At 38.6% G+C, this 23,163-nt stretch overlaps 1 protein-coding gene across 1 annotated transcript; it reads right to left on the bottom strand.

Moving 5' to 3' along the window:
- Positions 1 to 1,530: 1,530 nt before the first annotated feature.
- On the bottom strand, positions 1,531 to 15,329 carry LOC140681991 (3'-5' RNA helicase YTHDC2-like). The gene is made up of 17 exons (XM_072922820.1): positions 15,251 to 15,329; positions 13,009 to 13,246; positions 11,969 to 12,034; positions 11,019 to 11,197; positions 10,773 to 10,869; positions 10,609 to 10,696; positions 10,429 to 10,509; positions 9,904 to 9,986; positions 9,194 to 9,299; positions 8,937 to 9,056; positions 8,311 to 8,583; positions 7,682 to 7,808; positions 7,033 to 7,238; positions 6,152 to 6,347; positions 4,935 to 5,044; positions 3,198 to 3,487; positions 1,531 to 2,798 (listed from the first exon to the last, which is right to left on the bottom strand). The coding sequence occupies exons 1-17, from the start codon at positions 15,327 to 15,329 to the stop codon at positions 2,531 to 2,533; spliced, it is 2,607 nt and encodes an 868-aa protein (XP_072778921.1). The 3' UTR covers positions 1,531 to 2,530.
- Positions 15,330 to 23,163: the final 7,834 nt, after the last annotated feature.

Consider the following 23,163-nt stretch of genomic DNA (forward strand, 5'->3'; position numbering starts at 1 on the left):
TTTCTTCAGCTGCTTTCTTCCTAACAAATTCCCAAAACTTCTGAGGCTCTCATGGAAGCACAGTTACTTGACACAGAGGCAAAGTCCGTGGGGCAGCAGGGCTAGATCTATTAGAAGGTGAACTGTCAACAGTTCCCTGCCCCAACTCAGGCGTTACTGCAGGTGACTCTTCGCTTGATTTGCTGTCACTGTCCAGCAATGGAGGATACGACCTTGCAAACTGTTCATGCAGCTCAGAAGGGGGCGGGGGGGCAAATGGCTGGGCTAGAGTGGAGGGGTGTAGGTCTTAGATTCAGTCAAAGAGAAAACATAAAGTTTCTAACCAGGTAGAAGCTTGAGAAAGTGTTGAGAAAGAATGTAAATAGGTTCTTTATCTCTCTTGTAGTTCACATTGTTTATAATTGGGTTCTCCTACTGTATGTCATTCACTGCACACCAATAGAGTGAGAGGTTTTCACTTCAGGACCAATAGAGTTGGTCTGCATGAAGCTCTGTATAAAAGAGCGATGTATTTTGAAATAAATCAGAGTTATAGTCTCAGCCTTCTGAACAAAGTCTATTCATTCCCATCCTGCCTCAACAGCGTCAGAGGGGAGCAGGGGGCAGACAGCTGGGTTTGTCTCTCTGCTAAAGACATTTCAGCTAACTGGCGCAGTGGTGTAGTGTATACGAGGACCGCTGCAAGCTGCTGTGCACGTGTGAGATAAAGAGGCTTAGGAGTCTGATAAGGAGGTACTTTGGCAGTCTGCCCGGAAGCCTTAGCAGCTTTCCCAAAAGCTTCAGCATCCAGCCCAGAAGCTCTGGCAACTTTCCTGGAAGCTTTGGTAGCCTGCCTGGTAACTTCCATGGGCACCTGCACCTTCTTCAAGGATGTATTCAACAAGTTCCCCATCAAAGGCCCCATCTGACTCATCCCTCCCATCAGACTCCTTTATCAACCCCAAATCTTCATCCACGTTGTACTCTGCTTGTTCCCGCTGTTTTCCATTCCTTTAATGCCTCAAAAAGCGATCTCCAAGTAACAACTAGATTGACAAGTTTTATCTCCCGCTCAGATGACTTCCCACAGCCTGTCCCTGACTTTTTTCCAAGTTTTAACACTAAATGCTGTGTCAGGATCAGTGGCAAAATCCTATGATCTAGCCCACAGCAATATACTACGAAGGGCATAGTCTGAAGTATTAATTCCCTTATTTCTTAACAAAGCTTTCCATGTAGCCAAAACAGACTCTTCCTCTTTAGATTTATTTCCCATTATTACTAGTTGGTGCCTCACCTGCTTCCAGGTGTCTTGATAGGAGAAAATCAAGTCTGGACCTCCCTGTGGCTTCCACACGCCACTCTCAGCCGCACCAGCGCCGCCTCCCCCGCTGCTCCCCAGTGGGTCACGGCTGGGAGCTGGGACCCCGCGTGGCTCCAGACTGACCACGCTGTTCAGGCTGTTGCTCCACGCCGTGGGCACCAGCTGTCACTGCTATATACACTGTATCCCGAGGCGGTCGCGACACAAAGCACAGACCACAGGCGGTCTCAGATGGCAATTCTTTATTATCGAACATGGCTGACCTTTTATAAACTTTCTAATTGTTTATACTTCTTCTACCCCAACTATTGGCCACAAAAAATCAACATAACACCACTGGTGAACAGTAACAGTGACTTTAGTTAACTTTCTAAAAATACTTTGTCCGTCTGCAGTGCTCTCCTTATCTTTCTTCAGTTCTTCTCTTCTCTCAGTCTCCTTGGTAGCAGCCTTGGAGAGAGCTCTTTAACAGCTTCTTCTTGCCTCTCAGCTTCTTTTCGCTCCTTTAGCTAACAGGCCTGCTGTTAGCCCCTTCTACAGTAATTCATCCATGAGGGGCAAGAAACAAGTAGAGCAGAATAGGATTAAAAAGTCTAGTGATTAATTAGAATTGGTTAAAGTCTGACAGACCTTGAGATGACACCAAAATTAAGCATCCCAGAGTGTAGCCTACAGCACACTACTCGCATTTCTATATTCAGGAAACATGTTTTCTTCCTTTTACGCTGTCTTAATTTAAAAGCTGAAAGATTCAAGAGGAATTACTACATCCTCCAATGAGTCCATGAAGTTTCCTCTCAATGATCTCCTTAGTGTTACTGCAGTCTACTATTCAAGTATATGTGACAACTGTCACAGTAATCTCATTAAAAATGTGTACTTTGTTAAAATAACCATCACAAAAATCAGTCATAGTAAGGCAGATAAGACAGAATCAGTATTGATATTGAAAATCTATTATGGAAGCCGAGAAAGGCAGAATCCAAAAACTTCAGAAGTGTGTATACAATATACTCATTTAGTTGAAAAAAACTAATACATGTTTATTAGAATAAGTTTGGGGGGTTTTTTAAATCTCATTTTTTCTACTTTGGATAGCTTCACCTCAGCAGTCTACAAATTATTTTTGCTGTATTAAACTAGTGAAACAAGGATATTTAGTCTAGATTTTTAAGTTCCAGAAGGAAGTATTATGCAGTGTTACAAATGAAAAGCTACGTTAGGTTCCTAATTTATCAGTAAAATACCTAACTGCAGAATGATATCAGCAAGAAATTCTATTACTTTGGAAGAGCAGGGTGATATGTTAGAGAACTCTACCTTTCCCAACACTGGAGAAGAAGGAGTAGCACAGGCGTTGGAATAGCTAGTGCTGTCTGCAGGCTTCACTGAGGACTGAGCTGATCTGTCATCTGAGGATTGTCTGGAGAGCAAAATGTCTTTTTCTTTGTACTTCTTTGGCTGGTGGAGTGCAGGAGTAGATTTCACTGAAACCCTACAAAGGACATACTTTGAGTTTCACAAGCAGTCACTGAACAATTTACATCGACCTGCCAGCCTACTGCATGACCACATGTATTACAGCAACTACAAAATCTATTAAAGCCTAACTAAAAACTCATACTGACCATTCATTGCTTTTTAATGCTACTGTTAAACTTCTTCTGCTACTTCTCAAACATCACAATTCATGGACAATATTCCTGACTGCTCTCTCCAACAGCAGCCCCGGGTATGAAATACTTCTCTTTGGGACTACAATGCAGCATACAACAGTATAACACCTTCCAACTGTACTTCCGCTGTTTCCACCTCCTATTACTAGCAGAAACTTAAGTGATACTTGTATACATAAACTGCAACCTACAGCGAGCAGAAGACCTCAGCATCTTACTTTTCAGCATGAGAGAAGTCAGACAATTCTGTTTCTGTTGAGCTGTTTCTGCTGTTGGTTGACATCCATGTAGATGCCAAAGGAAGTTCTTCACAAGTCACAGGCCTTGGTCTCTGGCCAATTCCTGAAGGCTGCTGTAGACCTGCAAACTGTTCTTCAGCACTCAGAACAGCTGTAATTGCTCTTACAGTTGTTTCATCAACCTCAGACCACAGCTTAGAAGGAGCTCGCATACGACGCAGAAACAAGCTGTGCCACTTCTGCCTGAGTTGCAGCAGCATACCAGCAGCCTGCAATAAATTCCAATTCTGTTAAATACTGATGAAAATTAGATCACACAGGTAAGAGAACCCTGTCTTTTCCATATCAGGCAGCACCTGGCATTCTAATATAAGCGGGGCCCACAATTAAAGGCAAGACTAAGGTCTTGGGGAAGGGGAATAATCCATATTTAAATTAAGATGTTAATTTGCTTTCTTTTCCTTGGGTGCAAGGTAATTTTGGAAACATTTCATTTAGCTCGGTAATAAACTTAGCTTTGTATTGTAATTCCACAGACCTTTTTTTTTCCTTCTTATCTTTCAAGAAAACCCAATCCTTTCATGCTTTATGCCCTTCCTCTCAAATCAGTCTCTATTCATGCACTCTTCAGTCATAGTTGATGGAAAAGAGCTCTAAGTGATATTTTTCTTACATAGACACCTGGTCAAATGTGATGACTAAATTCAGAAGACTATTGTCTAATTCTGCTACCAGAAATGCTTCCATTACAATAAATTTTAAAAAAATCACTCTTCTGGACATGTCTAGGAGAGAGAGTATTATTATTAGAGTTGGTAAAGTTGTGTGTTTCATGACCCATAAACTGCCTCCTACCACAGCCACAGCTCCTCAATGACATAAAGACTTCTATTTCAAAGAGGTTTTGAAATTTATCCTTCCAAAATCTGACAGCAACTTTCTTTCAGCAACTTCAGCTTCAAGTGCTCCTTTTTTGATCCGATTTTGGTTATCCTATCAAAGAAAGAAGAACACAATATGCCAATGTGACTGTTCTCTCAGCTCCTGTTCAGATTTTGGCTATCCCAGCTCGTGCTATGGCCTGATGGAGCACCATGCAGGCAGGACAGGAGGCCAGAAGGAGCAGAAGGGCCCTTATGCAGTCACTGTCACCTGCAGCTTGCTGTCCCTTGCAGCCATTATCTTTTGTCTGCCAGTCTCTTCAGAATCTGCTGATGTGTGGAAAGGGACAAAACTGCCAAGCTCAGATATAAAACATCATACTGCCCAGAAAGTTTTTGAAACAGACCCAACAGCATCTGGATTGCTGAGGCTTTCCTGGTCCCTTTTGTGAGAGACAGGGCACCCACATCAATATGGAGGAAGAGGGATGAGCACTCTCAATGTTGACTTAGGTGACTAATTATTTTCTTTCTGTTTGCTGACAAGTAAAAGAATAGAAAGGTACAGGTGATAGGTGATGAAACACTGCAACTTGGATGTTGAATACACGGATTCAGGCGACAGACAACTCTGTGCCAAAGGGGATTGAAGCCGTTTAATTATTGATGAGCTTGTGAAGTAAAGGTTAAATCACAGAGTACCTAGTTCAAGAGACCGAAATGGACCATGACATTCTTGGAGAAAATTCTGGCTACTCAAATGTTACAAAAACCTTTTCACGTCTTTTTACAATGCCTCTACATGAAGCAAACCCAGAAGTAATTTCTTACTTACTTCAGGGTCCAGTTTGAGATGGAGCCATTCATCCAGCTTCAGCAGTGCCAGATCAGCAGATGTCTTGTCCTCCATCTCACTGTCGCTGCTATCATTAGATACCCCTCTCCCTGAATTAAAGACAAAAGGTGCATTAGCATTTCCATATTTTTTCTACTATTATGTCTACACAAAAACCCGCATACTACAGTATTACCAGCAACAATGTTTTTCCTTCTAAAATTGACTTTAAATGTAAACATTTGTAAAACTACCTCTTTTCTGCAAATACACTGCAAAGTCTTTGCTCCAGATAGCAGCAATCAAGCCAGACCTGCTGAAGGTCCTACTGTGTAAAAACCTGTATTGATATGATGTGACCCAACTCATGTACCTCCACCAGTATCCACAGGCCACTATACAACTTTTGCCTAAAGCTGTTTGCAAAATCACACATGCCTCTATTTCCTAGTAAAACAGCAGATCTAAAGACCTAGTAAGAAAAAAAAAATCTATACATATAGCTATTAATTAGGATTCTTTATTTTTCTTAAGTGCAATTCAATCAACATGAGCACTACTCTAAGGTTCACAGTTTAAAAGCAAGACAGGAAAGCTCTAGAAATAAGTTGAACTTTTAGTTTGATTCAAACTATGACAACTAGAAGCAGTTATTTTTGCTTCCATTCCAAGAGGACTCAATGTAAATCAGAAAAAAGAAGGAAATTTCTATATATTCTCTATTACTCACAGTTAATAGTACAGTTAACTGAAATTAAAAATTATCAGTAGAACATGTCTTGAAAATGTATGTGTTAGCTAGAAGCAACATGACTTGTTTGCCATATTGATTGTTTCTAAATTATTCTGTTTGAATAATCTGGTTCAATGTATCAAATAAAGTAGTCTGTAGAAAAAGAACATGCATACTATACTTCTCAGTACCAGTACTACAGTTCTCATTAGACACTGTGGCTGTATTCTTTCCTTACAAACTATACTGCAGTTTCTGAGACCCTACAACTGTGTAATTTATGGACTTGAATATGTAAGGAATCCCAAAATGGAGAGATTTATTACAGAACCAACAAACTCTTCCTGAATAGCTGCAGGAATTATAACAGCGCTATTTTCAGAATCAGCCAATACATGTATTAAATATTACTGAAAAATAAGTTTTCCATGTCACACGCTGATGTATAGCAATGGAAACATCCCAAATCCAGACTCCAGTGTACCTCGAAAGGATGAAGATGCCTGCAAGGCATTACTTGGCAGTCTGGCTGGTCCACAGAAGAGGGCCACCGTGACAGGTGTCACAACAGAGCAGCACCTGATGTTTGCTGTCTTGTGAGCTCTCGTCATTTCATCATATATAAGCCAGTCTGTAGGGAGAGCCTGGATGGCTGCAGCTTGTCCATTTGCTGGGGCAATCTGTGCAAGAGCGGGTAAAACCAGGCTATTATACCCTCCACCTGTAATTAATGTAAATTTGAACGTATTTCTCATTTTATCCAGAGACACTATGGATGCCTCAACCTGGCAGTGCTCAAGGCCAGGCTGGGTGGGGCTCTGAGCAACCTGGACTAGTGGAAGGTGTCCCTGCCCGTGGCGGGGGTTGGAATGAGATAAGCTTTAAGGTCCCTTACAACCCAAACCATTCTATGATTCTGTATTTTGAGAACTAAATACACATACAATTATATACATATAAAAATATACATGCACATAAAAAAGCGTGAGAGAATTCAACCAGATTTATAAATTATCCTACCATGATAAAACAAAATATTTTGCTTTAAAAAGAAATGTTAAAAAAAAGTTTCAGAGAAAAACTTGCTTTTAAGAATAGGGATCATTATATCTTTAAAACAATTTTATAGCAGGGCAGTTTTTTTGTCATTTTGCCTTGTTCCATCTAGAGAAAAGACTAATTGAAACGATGGAAAAATGAATCAACTCCAATTCTATCAGCTGGGTAGAACGGTATTTTCTAAAGCTGTAGTGTTAAATGCCTATACTGCTTTTAAAGTACTGACAAATAGGAAACGACATTTCTAAAACACGTGACAGATTTTAGTGCCCTTTTTTTTGAACTATGAATTCAAAGTGTCTTTACCTTTTTATACTGAGACTGACCAAGAACAGAGGTAGGATGAAATCGCACTTTCTTCTCCTTTGATTCCGTCAACACCAGGCTGTCTCTGTCTACATGCACAAGATTGGGATACATCCCTGCCACTAAGGCACCTTTAATTACAGCCCAGTTCTCAGAGTTAGTATTAACATCTCTAATATCAGCTCCTCCTCTGGCTCTCACAAAACCTGACAAATGAAAGAGACAAAACAGTGCCATGTTAGCTTGTGTTTGGTTCTCAAAAGGAGTCAGAAACTAAAGGTGAAATAAATTACTTCTTTGTTGCATTTTTCACCACTGCCAACCTTAACAGCACCAAGAAGAAACCATTACACTGAAATCCTTCCTGATAAGGGGTTTCATACTAACACAGAATACCACTATTTTCTACAATATAAAGACATTTCCTACGGGAATAATTCATTAAAACATGAAATGCAGTGGCATGTGGAGATGAGGGTGCTTTCAGTTAGATCAGCCACAATTCCTCATCTGCACCATACCCTGCATGAATGTGTGCGTGAAGGTGTATTTCAAATTAAGGAAAATTACACCAGTGAACACGATTTTTGTTACAATTTCTATATGCTTGACTTTAAAACAATGTTAAAATTGTTTCCAACTTCTCTACCTGAGGCTCTAAGCTGGCCAAGCACCTGTGTTCTCATTCCTGCAATGGTTTCCATTGTGGCTTGGGATAGGAAGTTCTTTTCACAGAAGGCTCTCTCCCAGCCGTCACTGCGTGCCTTCTGCCATGCCTGAAAATGTTTTTACATTTGCCTATTAATTTGAAGGACTTAACTAAAAACTGCATTTTTTTAAAATATTACATTTATGTCAATAAAATGAATGCAAAACCAACTCTAAAAGTTAATGTATCAAACCAGATTATTTTTTCTGTTCAACAATTAGATTCTCTTTATGTGTTCACTACAGTGATGATTATGTCAAGTTAAAACAATAAATAAAGATCATTACATTAAGATCATGATTCAAAGTTCAGTGTAGTAGGATGCAAAGAGGCACATTGTTGGAACATTCAAAATTTTATAATGTTTGAAACAAAATATACTACAAAAACGGTTCCCTCTTCTGTGGACCAGCCAGACTGCCAAGTAATGCCTTACACAGGAAAGGCACTAGGCAAAAAGAAAGTCTTCTCTGAGCACTTAATCACAGTCCGCCACTCTACATCCAACTGGTGCATCTGCATTTTGCTTGAATGTGCTGTGATTAGTACTCTCTGAAATGAAAGACTACCTGGAAAGCCCTGAGCAGGGCCATGTGGTCACTGAACGTTCCGGCAGCAAAACGCTTCCTGCACAGCACGGCTGCACGCTTTTGGGAGGCCAGCGTGGGCAGCACAAAAGGGTCTTGGTAGGCAAGAGCACAGGCAATGGTCAGAACAGGATCCAGGCACTTCAGAACTACAGCATACAACACCATTTTACCGAGGTGTGGCTCTACAGGTAATTCAGTGAGGTGATAACCAAGCTCAGTGAGATCTTCCCAAGGGTCCATGGCATCTATGGTCTGTTCATAAACAAACAAACAAACAAATAAAGGAGAGGGGGATGGGTACAGTGGACAAAATCAATTTACAGTGAAAGCAGAAAGGATGTGAATAATGGACATTAACTAGACTTGTTTCCAAACACTACAGAAGCAAGTCAAACTATTAACTGAGACAAGACTTTGAAGCACTCTCTTCCCTTGACATGGAAAAACACATCCCTACACACAAAATGAAAACAGACAATAAACAAAACTTCAAAACATCCTTAAGTAATTAAAAACAGCTTCAGTACAAACTGAAGTCAGTAAACTGCTACACCTCAAATTTCGGATCAAATACAATTACAATCTAAACCTATTCCTTTTCTGACCTTAAGCATATGCACAGCATTTCTCACAGTTACAGCAGGCGGAGGATCAGGAGCTTTCATAAGAAAGTCTACAATTGGACAATTAATTGGAGCCAGAATTTTTGTGTACAAACAGATCTCCTACAAGGTAAAAGGCAGAACAAAAAAAGATTACCAAGATTTGGAAGCAGCCGCCAAACACATGATTTGTTGCAATTAATAGTATGGTTTGAGGACATTGTATTTTTTAAAGTTATAGTTTCTAACTGAACATGCACCTGAAGCGGCATCCTTAGAAGTTCTGGAGATTGAAATTCCAACATATTCTGAAATCGGAGCCTGCTGAAGAGACGAAAGCAGACTCCAGGCTGACAGCGCCCAGCCCTTGAAAATAAAATATGGAAGGTTGTGAAAATGAGGATTTCTTTCTAAAAACAAAACCAAAAGCCAACAAACAGACACAGAAACTCAGAATGGAAAAGAAGAGGCAGTACTATGAAGAAAGTGTTGTTAAGTCACACACAAAGTGAGAGTTTTCTAATCATGAATTATTTTTGAGAGTGTGGCAATTTTTTACTGTAATTTTAACCCAACACTGACAAATCTGGAGGAAAGAAAAACAAGGCTTATCTAATGTAAAGTGCTGTGGGTTTTTTGCTAACCTAAGACCAGTTCAAATCTCAATCATCCTTTGTTGTGAGGAACCAGTTGCAAACTTTATTGTTTCCCCTCACATCCCCTCAACAGAAGTGATGCTTGGAGTAAAAGGTAGAATAAAGATGAAGTAACTTGTGAGTGAATGAGAGACAGCAAATTCTCTCAGTCAAATACATGCTGACGCCTACTCACCTGCAGAGAATGAGTGTTGGCCACTATGCAACACAACACTGGACTAGGCCAGAAACAGCTACTATGTTGTGTGCTTTATTCTAAACATAAAGGACTGTGGATATCTGCAAAATGGAAACTGCTATGAGGCATTTATTACCTGCCTTTTCTCTGGATAGCACTGGCTTTTGAAATCCACCCCATTTTTACCATTGTAACACGACTCAGTGCATCAAAAGACTTCTAGAAAAACAAAGAAAGGAATGCAAACTGAAAACTCAATAGGGTACATGAAATACAAGTTACTAGTTATTTAGATTACCAACAGAAGTTTTCTAAAAAGTATGAAATAGTAATATATACAGCAGCTTCTGACACAAAGGTACCTTCTCAATTTTGAGTGAATTAATGAGGGTATCTCCTTTCTAGTATCTTAATGCTCCACAATTTTTGAAATTCAAGATTTTCAAGGTTTTTTAGAAAGATAGCTTACAGTATTTGTCTTAAAACAAATGCATGTTGAAACTTTTCAGCAAGGACTGTTGCCTGACAGGCACTAGCTCTCAGCTAGTAAAAGCTTTTTTTTACTTTACTGTAAAGTCATAAATAATAAAAAAAAAAGTTCTCCAAAATTTATGCACTGTGTGTTTTAGAATCACACTAGGAAAATTTATGGCAGTCCTACCTCTTTCACCTTGCCTGAGTCAATGACAAACACCACATCACTGACTGTTATGCTGGTTTCTGCAATATTAGTAGAAAGAATCTGCAAAGAAAAAAACCAAAACCACCAAAACTGTAATAACTGTAAAAGCAATGGCAAAATAGGTCATTGTGGCATTGGAAAAAGTCCTCTAATACTTGCAATTTTGCGAATGCCAAAAGGTGGACTTTCAAGCACTTTCTTCTGGTACAAAGTCTGCATACTTGAATGAAGCATGAAAACTTGGTATCTAATGCAAGACAAAAGGAACATTTTAAGGATCCTTAAAAGGAGCAATGAAAAGCCACAGCAACTAAAGGTTTTACCTGTGAGCATTATCAGTGAATCTCTTATCATCGAAAACAATGCGGTCTCTCAGGCTCACTATCTCATCATACCCAGGAAGAAATATTAAAATTGCTCCTAAAAAAGGAAGTGGGTTTGCAAAGTTAAACAGAAAATTCAAATACATGTCGAATAGCACTCAGAAGGTTTTAACGTTTGTGGATTGCTGAAAAAAGCATGATTCATCAGAAGCCAAATCCACAACCACTGGTTAGGTATTTACCTACCTGCATCAGAACTATGACAGATGCTGTGAAGTAAGTGCATTATCAGATCCAGATCCACTTTTTCATCATCAAAACTGTGATGATAAGCTGTCAGTAGCTCTCTGTCCTCTGCACTAAGGTCACTAGCACTTTTTTGGACCAGGGAACTTTCATCCATGTTTCCAAATCCGAATGAAGCGCTGTAACAGGAAAATACACCAGAATCAAGGCTGCCCCTTCGGGTTTGCATTGAGCCATCCACTCAAACTTAGTTCATGACCAATATGACTATTGGTCTTGAATTCTGATGTTTAAGTGTAGCAGAAGGGAATCACCATACTATTACTGTTTACTGATTTCAAAGTTAACCCAGTGAAGGATGCCACTTTATTTATTAGTGTTAACTTTAGTTTTCTTCAACTTCATTGAAACACAACCATAAGCAAAGGAAAGTATAAAGATACTTCTCGTTTATCTGTTCAAGTACAAATATTTAAGAGATACGTGTTCTCCAAAAATTTCCCACTAGCAGAAACTACACTAAGAGAAATTATAGTAGAGATAAGCTTTACAAAACACTACCTCAAGTACGATAACTGTAAGTTAATCAGAAAATCATTCTTGAATGGCCTAGTGTACAGATTACTTCTGTAAATTTTCTTTAATATGCCTATTGCATATAAAAAGTATAAATAAAAACACATGACAGATTTGTTTCCAAAGTAAGCATGTGAAAAGTACAGAATAACAAGTTGTGCAAACGTAAACAATATGATACTAAGTACAAACATTTTTGCTGTTTATTTTTTGAAATATTCCTATTCTTAAAAAGAGGTCTTGCCATTAAGTCCAGATTTTAGACCATGAAAAGCTAACACCTGTTCTGATTAAAAGAACACAAACCTCAAATTTCCCATCACAACCGTTTGTATATAATATACAACTGATTCTGCAAAACAGTTACAACTGACCTGTAGGATTCCAACAGATGAACAACCTCCGTCTGTCCAAAGTGCCTAGCCCAGTCCACAGCCATCCTGAAATAGTTGCACAAGTATTTTTATTAGACTTTTCACTTCAAAAGATGAATATGAAGAGCGCATCAGGAGAGGCAATTGACACCAGACTTTTGTACCCATTTCTGTACTGACATCCGTACTGTTATTTCTGGATCTGCAACTTCCCATTTGAAAGTGCATGAATAGGTGTTAACAGCTATCTGACTTTTAGGTGACTACAGTTCTTTACCACAAAAGAATGTCCGTTTTACACAGGAGCAAACATGCACAAGGAAGTGAGGAGGAAGAAAGTGCCATTCCTTTAAAAAGTCCACAACAAGGTGCAGAGATCAGACCTGCCTGTTTGCAGTATCCTTGAAGTCATCTCAAAAGGTCACACCCCAGGCATAACATTTGGCTATTTCATGTCTTTCAGAAGCTGTCCTCCTCACGATGCAGTTCACTGTTTTATCTTTAAACTGCATTCCTTCCCAAGTTTTTTCAAATGTTAGTACCAAATATCAGACCCCTGGAATCCTAATTCTTATCATTCCATACAACAATTATTTACTGTACTTCCCTCTTTATATGAAGACATAATCCATTACCACAAAACCTGAGTTTCTACAGATTCACAAATATTTTTACATGCTACAATATATTTAGAAACATAACAGAAAGATCTTCTGATATGGGTAACTCCATGAAAATAGGAATTGCCAAATATTTTGGTCCAATTCAGTAGATTACAGTTGTTCTGCTAACCAGTATCTTAAATAAGACCTACTGAAACAAAGTTTATAGCTCATAATCAAGACCATGTAATTAAGAATTCAATTTAGAATTTACAGAAAACAATGTGATTATCAGGAGTTAGAAATTGTTGAGGCTGTCAAAATCTATAGTTCTTACAGCAGTGTGATAAGTTAGCAAATTAATTTAGATGTTAAACAATTTTCTTTCTCTCTCCTATATTGACACATAAATCTATCTTTTGGTTTCTCTGTTTTTACCAGCCATTAGATGATTTGCAGTAGATACTTGCTCCCATGCTGATCAACTGTTCTACTTGACTCAAAAAGCCTCTCCCTGAAGAAATCATCAGAGCAGTCGCACCAGTTTCACTGTGCCTATAATCAACTGAGAAGTAAAAGAAAAAAAAATCCAGCAAAACCAAGAGAAATGTTATTTTTTCATCTAAATATAGTACAAATATTGCTTTCAAATTCCAGCCCAAAGAGAATTTGTTTCCTCACTTTATCTCTGAAGTTAGTTCATATGAATTCTACACTGTTTTAGAAACACACTTCTGTCAATACTTCAAAACAACAAGTAACTAAACAACCCATTATTTCTGCTAGCCCTATCATTTTTTCAGTCGGCATCAGAATGCAAAGGTAATACCATTTGAAACTGGAGATAAAAGTAGCCATAAAAATCTAAGTAAATTTGAGGTTGCTTTTTTTTATGTAATAACACATGAAACTTACCACTGACATTTTCAGTTAAAATAAGATTTAACAGCTGAGCAAACAAATCAATATCTTTATGCAACCAGATGTCAGAAAGACAGGAATCCATTTCTTTTACTATCCACAGTTCAAGGCAATTCACATCTTTTTCAGTCTGAAGATAAAAAACAATATTGAAAGCTTAATCTCTTCCAAGAGTTGTCTTTATTCTTATACATTATCCACAAAGAATTGGAATGGTTATTTTTCCCAGCAGCAACAGAAACCCAAATATATCAGTGTAGATATACCTAACTCAGGTATCAGTTAATGCATTGATTTTGTCATATGCAAGTACGAACACAATGGCAGTCGAGCCATTTGATCTGAGGAAAAGCTGTGTGCAACCACCCTATCTGAAGAGCACACTTCAGCTAGAGCAGTTCATCCTAATCAAGTAATCTTTAAAATACGTTAATATCCTGAAAGACTCAACAGAACTGTAGAAAACAGATTTTAAATGGCTAGAATACAACACAAATATAAACATCTCTTCCGACAAAAGAAAAAACTTACCAGTTGATTAAATACTGTGTCACCACCATCATCCAACCATTTGTACTCCTCATTTGTCCTTGGAACTGATTTTTGTCTCCGAGATGTCCCTTTGTTAGTGTTATCTTGAGCTGAACACCACTCAGCAAGAGTGTTCTTCTGTTTCTCTTCTAGAATGCAAAGTATTCCCCAAGAAAGTTTTAGAGTCATATTTATTATCCATTGTTTTCTACTAAAAAAGTTAGTTACAGCAGGTTTTACCAAGTTTTACCTATTCAACCTCTTTTATTTAGTCTAGAATGCTACTACCAGTCCAACATAAATGACATATTTAAGGGTACCCAAAGGGCGCCACTGCAAACAAGGGCTATAAAAACAAGGTAAAACCCAACACTTTGGTGTTTAACCCCCCAAAACCTCCGTTATTCCAAACTACTGCATTCAAAGTATCTTCCTTAAGTAATCACCTTCCACACAATCTCAGACCAGATCTTTTTCCACAAATGGAATTCTGAAGACGAGTGATACAGTCCCTGCATGTAACAACTTACTTTTCTACACAAGTGGAAGAAACCTTAGAAAACACCAGGGTCCTAACTGAACTTTTCTGACCCCAGTGATCAGAGGTGAGCACTGTGATCAATATCCAGTTAGGACTGTATGTTATAGCTTTGGGGTTTGCATTTTTTTAAAAATTTTTCTTTAAATAATCACTGGGATCATTACTTTCAGTTGCCAAGAAAACTTCTGAGCAGTATCTACTTAATCAACTTAAACCAAATGATGTTTAGCTCAAGAGTGTTAACACTTAAAAAAATACATCCATGCCTGAAGAAAGCAGTGAAAAATGTTGCTGAAGGAAATTTAGTGCAAGATGTACAAAATCATGCCTGCTTTAATAGCTGCATTTAATTTGCACCCAAAGGTACAGAGCATCCTATGCTTCTTTAGTACTCATGTGGGCAGAGCCCCCAGTTATATATAACTCTACAGCATAACAATTAGAAAAAAGATGACATTTATCAACTGAATGAAAAAAGAATGCAACCACTGAATCAAAGTGATTTTTTTTCTTTAATTGCATAAACTATTTCAAAAATGTAAATATTGAGAGCTTAAAGACGCTGTCATCTAATCACATCTCATTTAATCTCCTGACTCTGGAATTTTAACAGAAAATAATCCTGTTAACTGTTTGTTCAATCAATGATTCTCATTGCCAACCCTTACAATTAACAAATCCACTGACCTTGCTGCTTCTTTTCTTTGTACTTCACCATCTCTTTGTTTGCATACCCAGTGCTTCGTAAAATGTCCTCCAGAAACATCTCTTTAACTTGAAAAGGTCTCCCTTGGACTAAAATAGAAAAAATCCATAAAAGATTCTATATTCACTAGCTTCACTTACAGAATTAATTATTTTAAAAAACTACCTTCACTGGAGTTTATTTTTCTCAAAACTGTACAAAACAAAATATTTCCAAAGTCAAATGCCACCTTGTTTCTCCTCAACCTCTTCAATTTTATGAAGTGTTATAGCAGGAGATGTTCATAAGATTGACAGTTATTAACTACAATTTTTTTTTAATGAGAAAAAGAAAACAGCCGTGTTTGTTTAGGGTTACAAACAAGAACCTGCCATGTAAGTCTGCCATCTGGATCAAAAATGTAATTAATTAATAAGCAATTAATACAGCTTTTTGCAAGGTTCCACACAGAGACAGTACATCTTTATACTGAACTACTTTCTTTTCATGAGAAGCATGTAAGAAGGCAGCCTTATCTCCATATCCTCAACTAATTCAGCAAAGCTGAGCTTTTTTTACTGAATACTTCTTGACAGATGAGACATCCCAGTGGCCTTTACCTTCTGATAATTTATCCTGATTTCTTTTTCAACATGACTATTTTCCAGACCTTATCTGTGGACATTACAGGATGCTTTTTGCATGAAGATTAAAATCTCTACATTTTGATTTCTTGTTCCTTAACCTGACTCAGGAACACTCAGGATTTTCCTTCAGAAAGAACAATCCACAATTCACATACTTTTAGAAGCTGTGACAGAGGAAGCCTTCCAACACTGATCACAAACTCTGTGTACTACAGCGATCCACAGTTACAAAATGTGGTTTCTGTGGTCAGGATTTTGTCAGCCATATTGCTGAAGGAGACTCAAACCTTGTATATTACATTAACAGACAAAGCCGCTTCTTTTAATTCTTAAATTAACAAAAAAAAAAAAAAAGGGAAAAAAACATCTTTTAAATTGCTATTGGCCTGTTATATAACCAGCACAAACACTGTGGTAAACTGGAGAGATTGGGAGAGATTGCCATCAGATTTTCCAACACAAATTGACCGATCTGAAAGAACAGGAAGCTGCAAAAAGAGTAAACTGAAAAGTCATACAACAATCACAACTGAGGCACTCCCTTGCAAAAAAAATTCAGAGAACATGAAATCACGTGTAATTTCCAGATTCCTGTCTCCAACAAGCTGCAAACCTTATTCAACTGGGCAGAAATTCAAAACAGAGAACTAAGCACTTCCATCTGCAAAAAAAGAAAGGAAAAAAAGGTTTCCTCCTCACAAACATTTGCTAAAATAAACCAGTAAGCAATCCCATTTCCTAAAACCGTTGAGATTTTTTTTAAAAAGGCTGACATGCAGAGAGTCTACCTGATTGTCAAATAAATAATTTCTCTTAAAAGATACTTTTCAAAACACATTAAAGTTGGACATTACTGTTGAAAAAGTAAGAGGATTGCAAGGTGCCAGAGGAGGTCACCCATGCAGAAAACCTGCAAGCCAGGAGGGTGGGGCAAAAACTGCAATCCCACAAAAACCCCCCACCTCCCACACATTTACATTTTGCCTTTACTAAAGATCAGTCAAATGAAATTAAACCAGCAAAAAATGATAACTTTTCTTTGCATTTGAATGTAGTCTAACTGCAGGTAACTGAGTCTGAACACAAAATAAGCGAAACTGGATGTCTTTTCTGAATATTTACCTAGATGAACAACTACTAATTTTCTTTAAATCAGAGAATCATGTGATCCTTTTTTCATGTGAAACCCAATCTGTCTAAGCCTGTATTTCTGAACTGAACTGGTACAGTTATCTGTGTTTTATCCAGTAACCAGTAACAACCTTCACAAAGCCTGAAGAGTAAGATCCTACTGGAATGCATTGATACATATCACACTCATGTAGCTTCTAAGTCCTGTATCAGCATGAAGACAGAACTTCAATAACCTCTTCCTACTTCTTCAATTAAGAGTGGAGGGGGGCAGGATGTATCTGCATTTACAGAACTCCCAGTGACTAAAACACTTCACTCTGAATGAGATGCAAATAGTCATGAAACAAGAAACCTGCATACAGAAAGAACAAGGATTCCTGTAATTCTCAGTGTATTAATCATGTGCCTTTACTCAGAATAATTTGCTACAGTTTAGTAAGATCTGTGAGTCTCAGGGCAGGTATACTCAGACTTAAAAGTTAAGATCAAGACTTACTATGTATTACTGGGCAGCTTCCAAAATACCTAATGAAGAGATTTGCATCTAGAGCAGCACTAGAGAGAATTAGTTTTAAATTATTCTGGTTTTGCAGCAGATCTCTCAGTTTTATTAGCAAGAAGTCGCTGAACCTATCCCTCTCATGTACTTCATCCTGTAACAAAAGGGGAAAAAAAGATGAAAAACCATCACAGATTCAGGATCACAACTTCTGACAAAAACAAACTTCTCAAAAAAAAAAAAAACATGTTTTGGTGGCACGTTACAGAGGCCTTAAAATGTGTGAGTCTAGTTTAACTAATAGGGTTTTTTTAAAAAACTATCCATAAAGAAACTAAAACACCTCAGCGCTGAGTGCGTTGCAATGCTGAAGCCATAAACACTTTAACTTCAGAGGCTAAAGTGAATATCTGAAACCTCTCTGATTGAATTTCAAGAAAACACCACAAACTACAAATCTTATTTTAATAAATTCTCACTTCACCATTGATAAGCATTTAAAGAAATGTATGACACCACATAGTCAGAAAAACAGACAAATTGCTTAGACAAGTCACACACAAAGCCTGTAAGTTAAGGCACATAACTGATTAATCATCTTTTTCATTCTTCTGTTTTGATCTATATTATGAATGAAGGAAACAAGGACTCAAAATACAAAGTTTGCAGGCTGACATCAAGAATGTATAGATCATTCTCATGCTTTTTTAACTTTGATAAACAGGCAGGCACCTAAACTTACCTTTTAATCTTCAGTACTTAAATCTTGCCAAAAACATTCCAGTTCCCCTTATTCAATTCCACAATAGGAATATTGACATAATCACAAATTAACAATCTGAATAATTTGCTAGCAATTAGACTCCACATTATCTTGAAAACTCTGGGCAAACAAATGGACTGAAAACCTGTATTGCTAAAACAAATGGTAAGAGAAATTCTGACACAATCACATTGAACCACATCAATGTAAGCCTCCCTAAGGATTTTCTCCTGACCACGGAAGTTCAGAAAAATTTACACTTCTGTCCTTCTCCACTCCTCCTGATTCCACACTGATTCATTGGCATGAAAATAAGACATTTTTACAGGAAAAACACAAACACACAGAAAAACACCAAACTGCACAAGACATGCATTCTACTCTGAGGACTCAGAAAGTCTTTAAAGTTGATTCAGATCCTACCAAACAAAAACACCTAAAGTGCTCAGCAAATTTAAATAAAACAAATGAGGACCTCATTTTCCAAAGCAATACATATTGCTCCACCCCACATGAAAGACCACAGGATGCTCACCACAATAACATGGGTCACAGTGGAGAGGGTGCTGTCTCCTGCCATCAGCGTGCCAAGAAGCATGTCATTAGTGCAGAATGTTACCAGTGTCTTTGGAGAAACCCTATGGATCACATCACAGAGACAACTTAGGGGGTTGCACCATTTAAAGCTTTCCATGGATCAAAAATTAAAGCAGCTGCTGACCAGAAGAGAAATTACAGTTCTCTCCTCAAAAGATTCATGCACACCACTTGTTTTTAAACTACGCCTTTTCACAGACATTTCCTAACAATTTGTAGTGTTTGCGCCCCAAAACTCTGGACAATGGATAAATTGAAAGAATAAGATTCAATTTTTACTAAATAAGAAGTAAAAGAGAACTGTGAAGAAACTCTGCATGTCATTCAATTTACTAGAAAATTCCATGTGGAAAACTAGGTTCCAATTCCTCAGCCTGTGCTTGGATATAGCCTTTGTATTTGTCTACACGTGGTGGGATGAGCCTGTCTGGACGCCAGGTGCCTACCCAAGCCACTCTATCTGTCCTCCCCATGGGCAGGGGAGAGGAAACACAACAAAAAGACTCCCAGGCTCCAGAGAAAGACAAGGAGAACGTGGGTCTCTTCCACGGGAACATGGGTCCTCCACGAGCTTCTCCAATATGGGTCCTTCCCATGGGCTGCAGTTCTCCAGGAACTGCTGCAGCACAGGTCCCTTTCCACAGGGTGCAGTGCTTCAGGAACAGCTTGCTCCAGTGTGGGACCGCACAGGGTCACAATCCTGACAGCAAACCTGCTTCTGTGTGGCTCCCTCCCCAGGGCCACAGGTTCTGCCAGGAGCCTGTTTCAGCAGAGACTTCCCAGAGGATGACAGCCTCCTTCAAGCATCCACCTGCTCCAACACAGAATCCTTCACAGGAGGATCCCTGCTGCACCACGGACCTCCACGGCCTGCTGGGCCACAGCTGCCTCACCATGGGCTGCACCATGGGCTGCTCTGGCACCTGGAGAATCTCCTCCCCTCCTGCACTGACCTTCCTGTGTGCAGATCTGCTTCTCTCACATGCTTTCACTGCTCTTCTTGAACTGCTGCCTCTGTTGTGCAGGTTTTCCTCCCCCATTCCCCACTGTCCCAGAGGCACTACCACCACCACAGATGGGCTCAGCCTTGGCCAGAGGCAGGCCTGTCTTGGCTGGCACCGGCTCTGTCACACACAGAAGAGGCTTCTGGCACCTCCTCACAGAAGCCTCCCCACAGCTCCCAAAGCCTTGCCTTGAAGACACAATTCATTACAGCTGACTAAATCACTAAGTCATCTGCGTGATCCTCTGGTTTTTCAGGAGGTGAAAATACTGAACTTTTACAATTCTATACCTGGGGCACAGTTAGCTGTCCCAATAAAAACAGCAATTGTCACTACTCCCTCTGGTACTGCCATCCTAAAAGAGCTGAAAAGTTCCTCTGTACTGTACTCTACAGCTTTTCTCTGGAAGACAGTTAAGAAAACCTTAAAAATTATATTTCTGTGTTACTATAAACACCTCTAAACATATCCACTCAAAATTTTTTTTGTCCACAGCTCAAAATATTGTTATCGCCCCCTTTCAGTGTTTCTCTGGAGTAATTGTATTGATTTTTCTCAAGCTGGATTTTCTGCGCTGCTTCCAGTAATTCTACCATTTTCACCTGACTTTGCTCTTCTTCTGCCAGCATAGTACTTCCATATATTAATCATCCAGCTTATTTGTGACACATCTTCACTAGCTCTTCTAATCTCTCAATATCCTTGTGAGCTTTCATGCACACATTTGAATTCTTATTGTGGCTTCGTTGTTCAAGTGCATTCATTTTCATCAGCTATGTGTTATCTTTGTTCACTCAAGCAGCACAACCTTTAGCCATCTTCTGGTCACTCATATCTCAACTGCTGGCCCTTCCCTGAAATGTCACTTCGCTACACGGTGCAAAGATGTAAAAACCCCAAACAATCCATTCATGCTCTGCTTACAGACAAATTCATCAAGTGATACTGAAATCTCTACTTTTACATCACGTCATGTTTTAAACACAGAAGCTGAAGAAGAGTAAATTTAGTCCAGACTAGACTGGTAAATAATGCTCAGCTTCATCAGTCACATTCCAATTTTTTTGTTTTCCCTTTTATGGCTCCTATCAACTCTCACTACATAACATTTGTTACAGCATGCTGGTTTTCACACCTACCTTCAAAGCTTGCAGACCTTTTGGATTCGCACATGTTAAAGGCGGGGGGGGGGGGAAAGAAGAAAGTGTAGACTTGATCTGAAAATCAGACAAGGATTTCCATGCATACACTCTGCAGAAGAAATCAACAGAAAATACCTGAGATTCAGTTCTGTAAGACAACCTTCTACATGAAACTGCAAAACACAGGAAGTAAGCTATCCTTTTCACTCTTACGTATTCCTTACCTGCAGTAACATATCCCACCTGTGAGGCTGCAACCCAAACATACTGCAGTTTCAATGTACACAAGATTCACAAGACCAACACAAGATCAACCGACACTTAGAAATACCATTAGTATCTGCTTTCTAACCGGATCTGGTAACCAATTGTCTGGCCAATCTTCTCTCTTCTTTCTGCTGCCACTCTTTCAGCCACAGCAACAGCTGCTAAACGTCTTGGCTGAGTACAAAACACACGACAGGGAGTTCCATTCTTGTAGCAGTCATCAAGGATAAATTGAGGGATCTGTAAAGTGGTTCAAATTTGCTTTTTGAGAACGTCACAGCTTTGTTAGCACAGGGAAATCATTAACTGCATATCAATATTGCACATTGCAAAAGACTTTTCATTACAATTATCACAGCAAGCATATCTGAATCAGCAGAAAATAAATTCCTAAGTATAACCTATTTAGGTTTTTTTAAAAAAAAACCTTACAGTGCCTCCCTCCTGCTTCAGAGAAATCTAAAAAAAAAAAAAAGAAGAAAAAGGGATATACAAACATCACAGCTATTTTCCCTTCAATATTTTGTATAATTTTAATGAAAAAATGGTACCTACCAGAAAATTGTGAGGAATCATTTATGCTTCTAGTACCTATCTAGAGGCCTAGTGTTTCAAAAGCAAGAAAATGAATTGGAACAACATTTTCAATCACAGGACAGGAACATTTTCAAAACAGGAAAAGGAAAGCCTTAAAATAGCATAAAAGTATCCCATATCACAAATGTTACACAATTGGCATTAGTTTAGAATAAATACTGTTATAGTTTTTATTTCATTGAAGCAACATACCTGCGTCGTTTTTCCTGATCCAGTCTCTCCTATAACTAAAACAATTTTATTGTCCTTTATGATTTGGACAATTTCTTCCTGTTTTTCAAGAACTGGTAGTGACTGCCTGAAGGAATCAAACTCTGATTCCCCTCTTTTCACTGGGACCTGGGGGATACCATCATTAAGTCGACCACTTGTCTTGTTTACTTCTTTGTTTTCTGCGAAGACAAGTTAAAAGTTTATTTATGCAGACACAGAGGAAGGTCACAAAAACACTGCTCAAAAACTGTACTTAAAAATTAACATTGCTGACTTTTTATGCATCCCTGTCGGTAAAGTGACAAACCCATCACACATTTAGACGTCATTTTTATAGCATGTCCTGCAGTGCTTGGAATAGATATTTTTCAAAACAGTTATTACTTTCATGGGTATTTTGAAGAAAACCAGACTCTTCCACAGCATTGCTCCATGTCAAAAAAGCCTACAAAGAGCAAAAGGAGAAGCAAACTAAACCAGAGAATACCAGCCTGGTGTATTTTGGTGGCCTTTGTATCTGCGCCCACTTTTCACACCTGCAGTTCCCCCTAGAAATACACACTGACAGAGTTAAACCTTTAAGCTATTCCACACATTTGCCTGAAATCATACCAATGCAAGCAAGAGCCCTGGCCCCCACACAGCAGTGCGATGCGTTAGAAAGCGGTGCATGAGCAGCCAAAAAACGGGCACATCTTCTGAGGGAGCCACTTCACATCCATCATTGCAAGTACCACTCTATAATTCCTTGAGAACTATTTTCTGGCAGAATGAAAAGCTCACTGTAAACTCAGTTATACATATTTAATGTCATTAACAGATTCATATACTAAATTTCAAGCTCTGTTGTACCAAGACAAACAGACTAACAGATCAGAAGAACTAAAAATACATACTTGAGATGTACAGAAAGGCAAATATTAGACTGTTCATTAACTTATCCCTTACATTCCTAAGACATTGCATTTCAGTACTTTTATTACAGCTTCCCTCTGTTCATATAACAATCCTATTAAACAACTAGAACAATTGAAAATAACAGCAAAGAAAGC

This window comes from Taeniopygia guttata, chromosome Z, assembly GCF_048771995.1.
Source record: "Taeniopygia guttata chromosome Z, bTaeGut7.mat, whole genome shotgun sequence".
In the NCBI taxonomy this organism is placed as follows: domain Eukaryota; kingdom Metazoa; phylum Chordata; class Aves; order Passeriformes; family Estrildidae; genus Taeniopygia; species Taeniopygia guttata.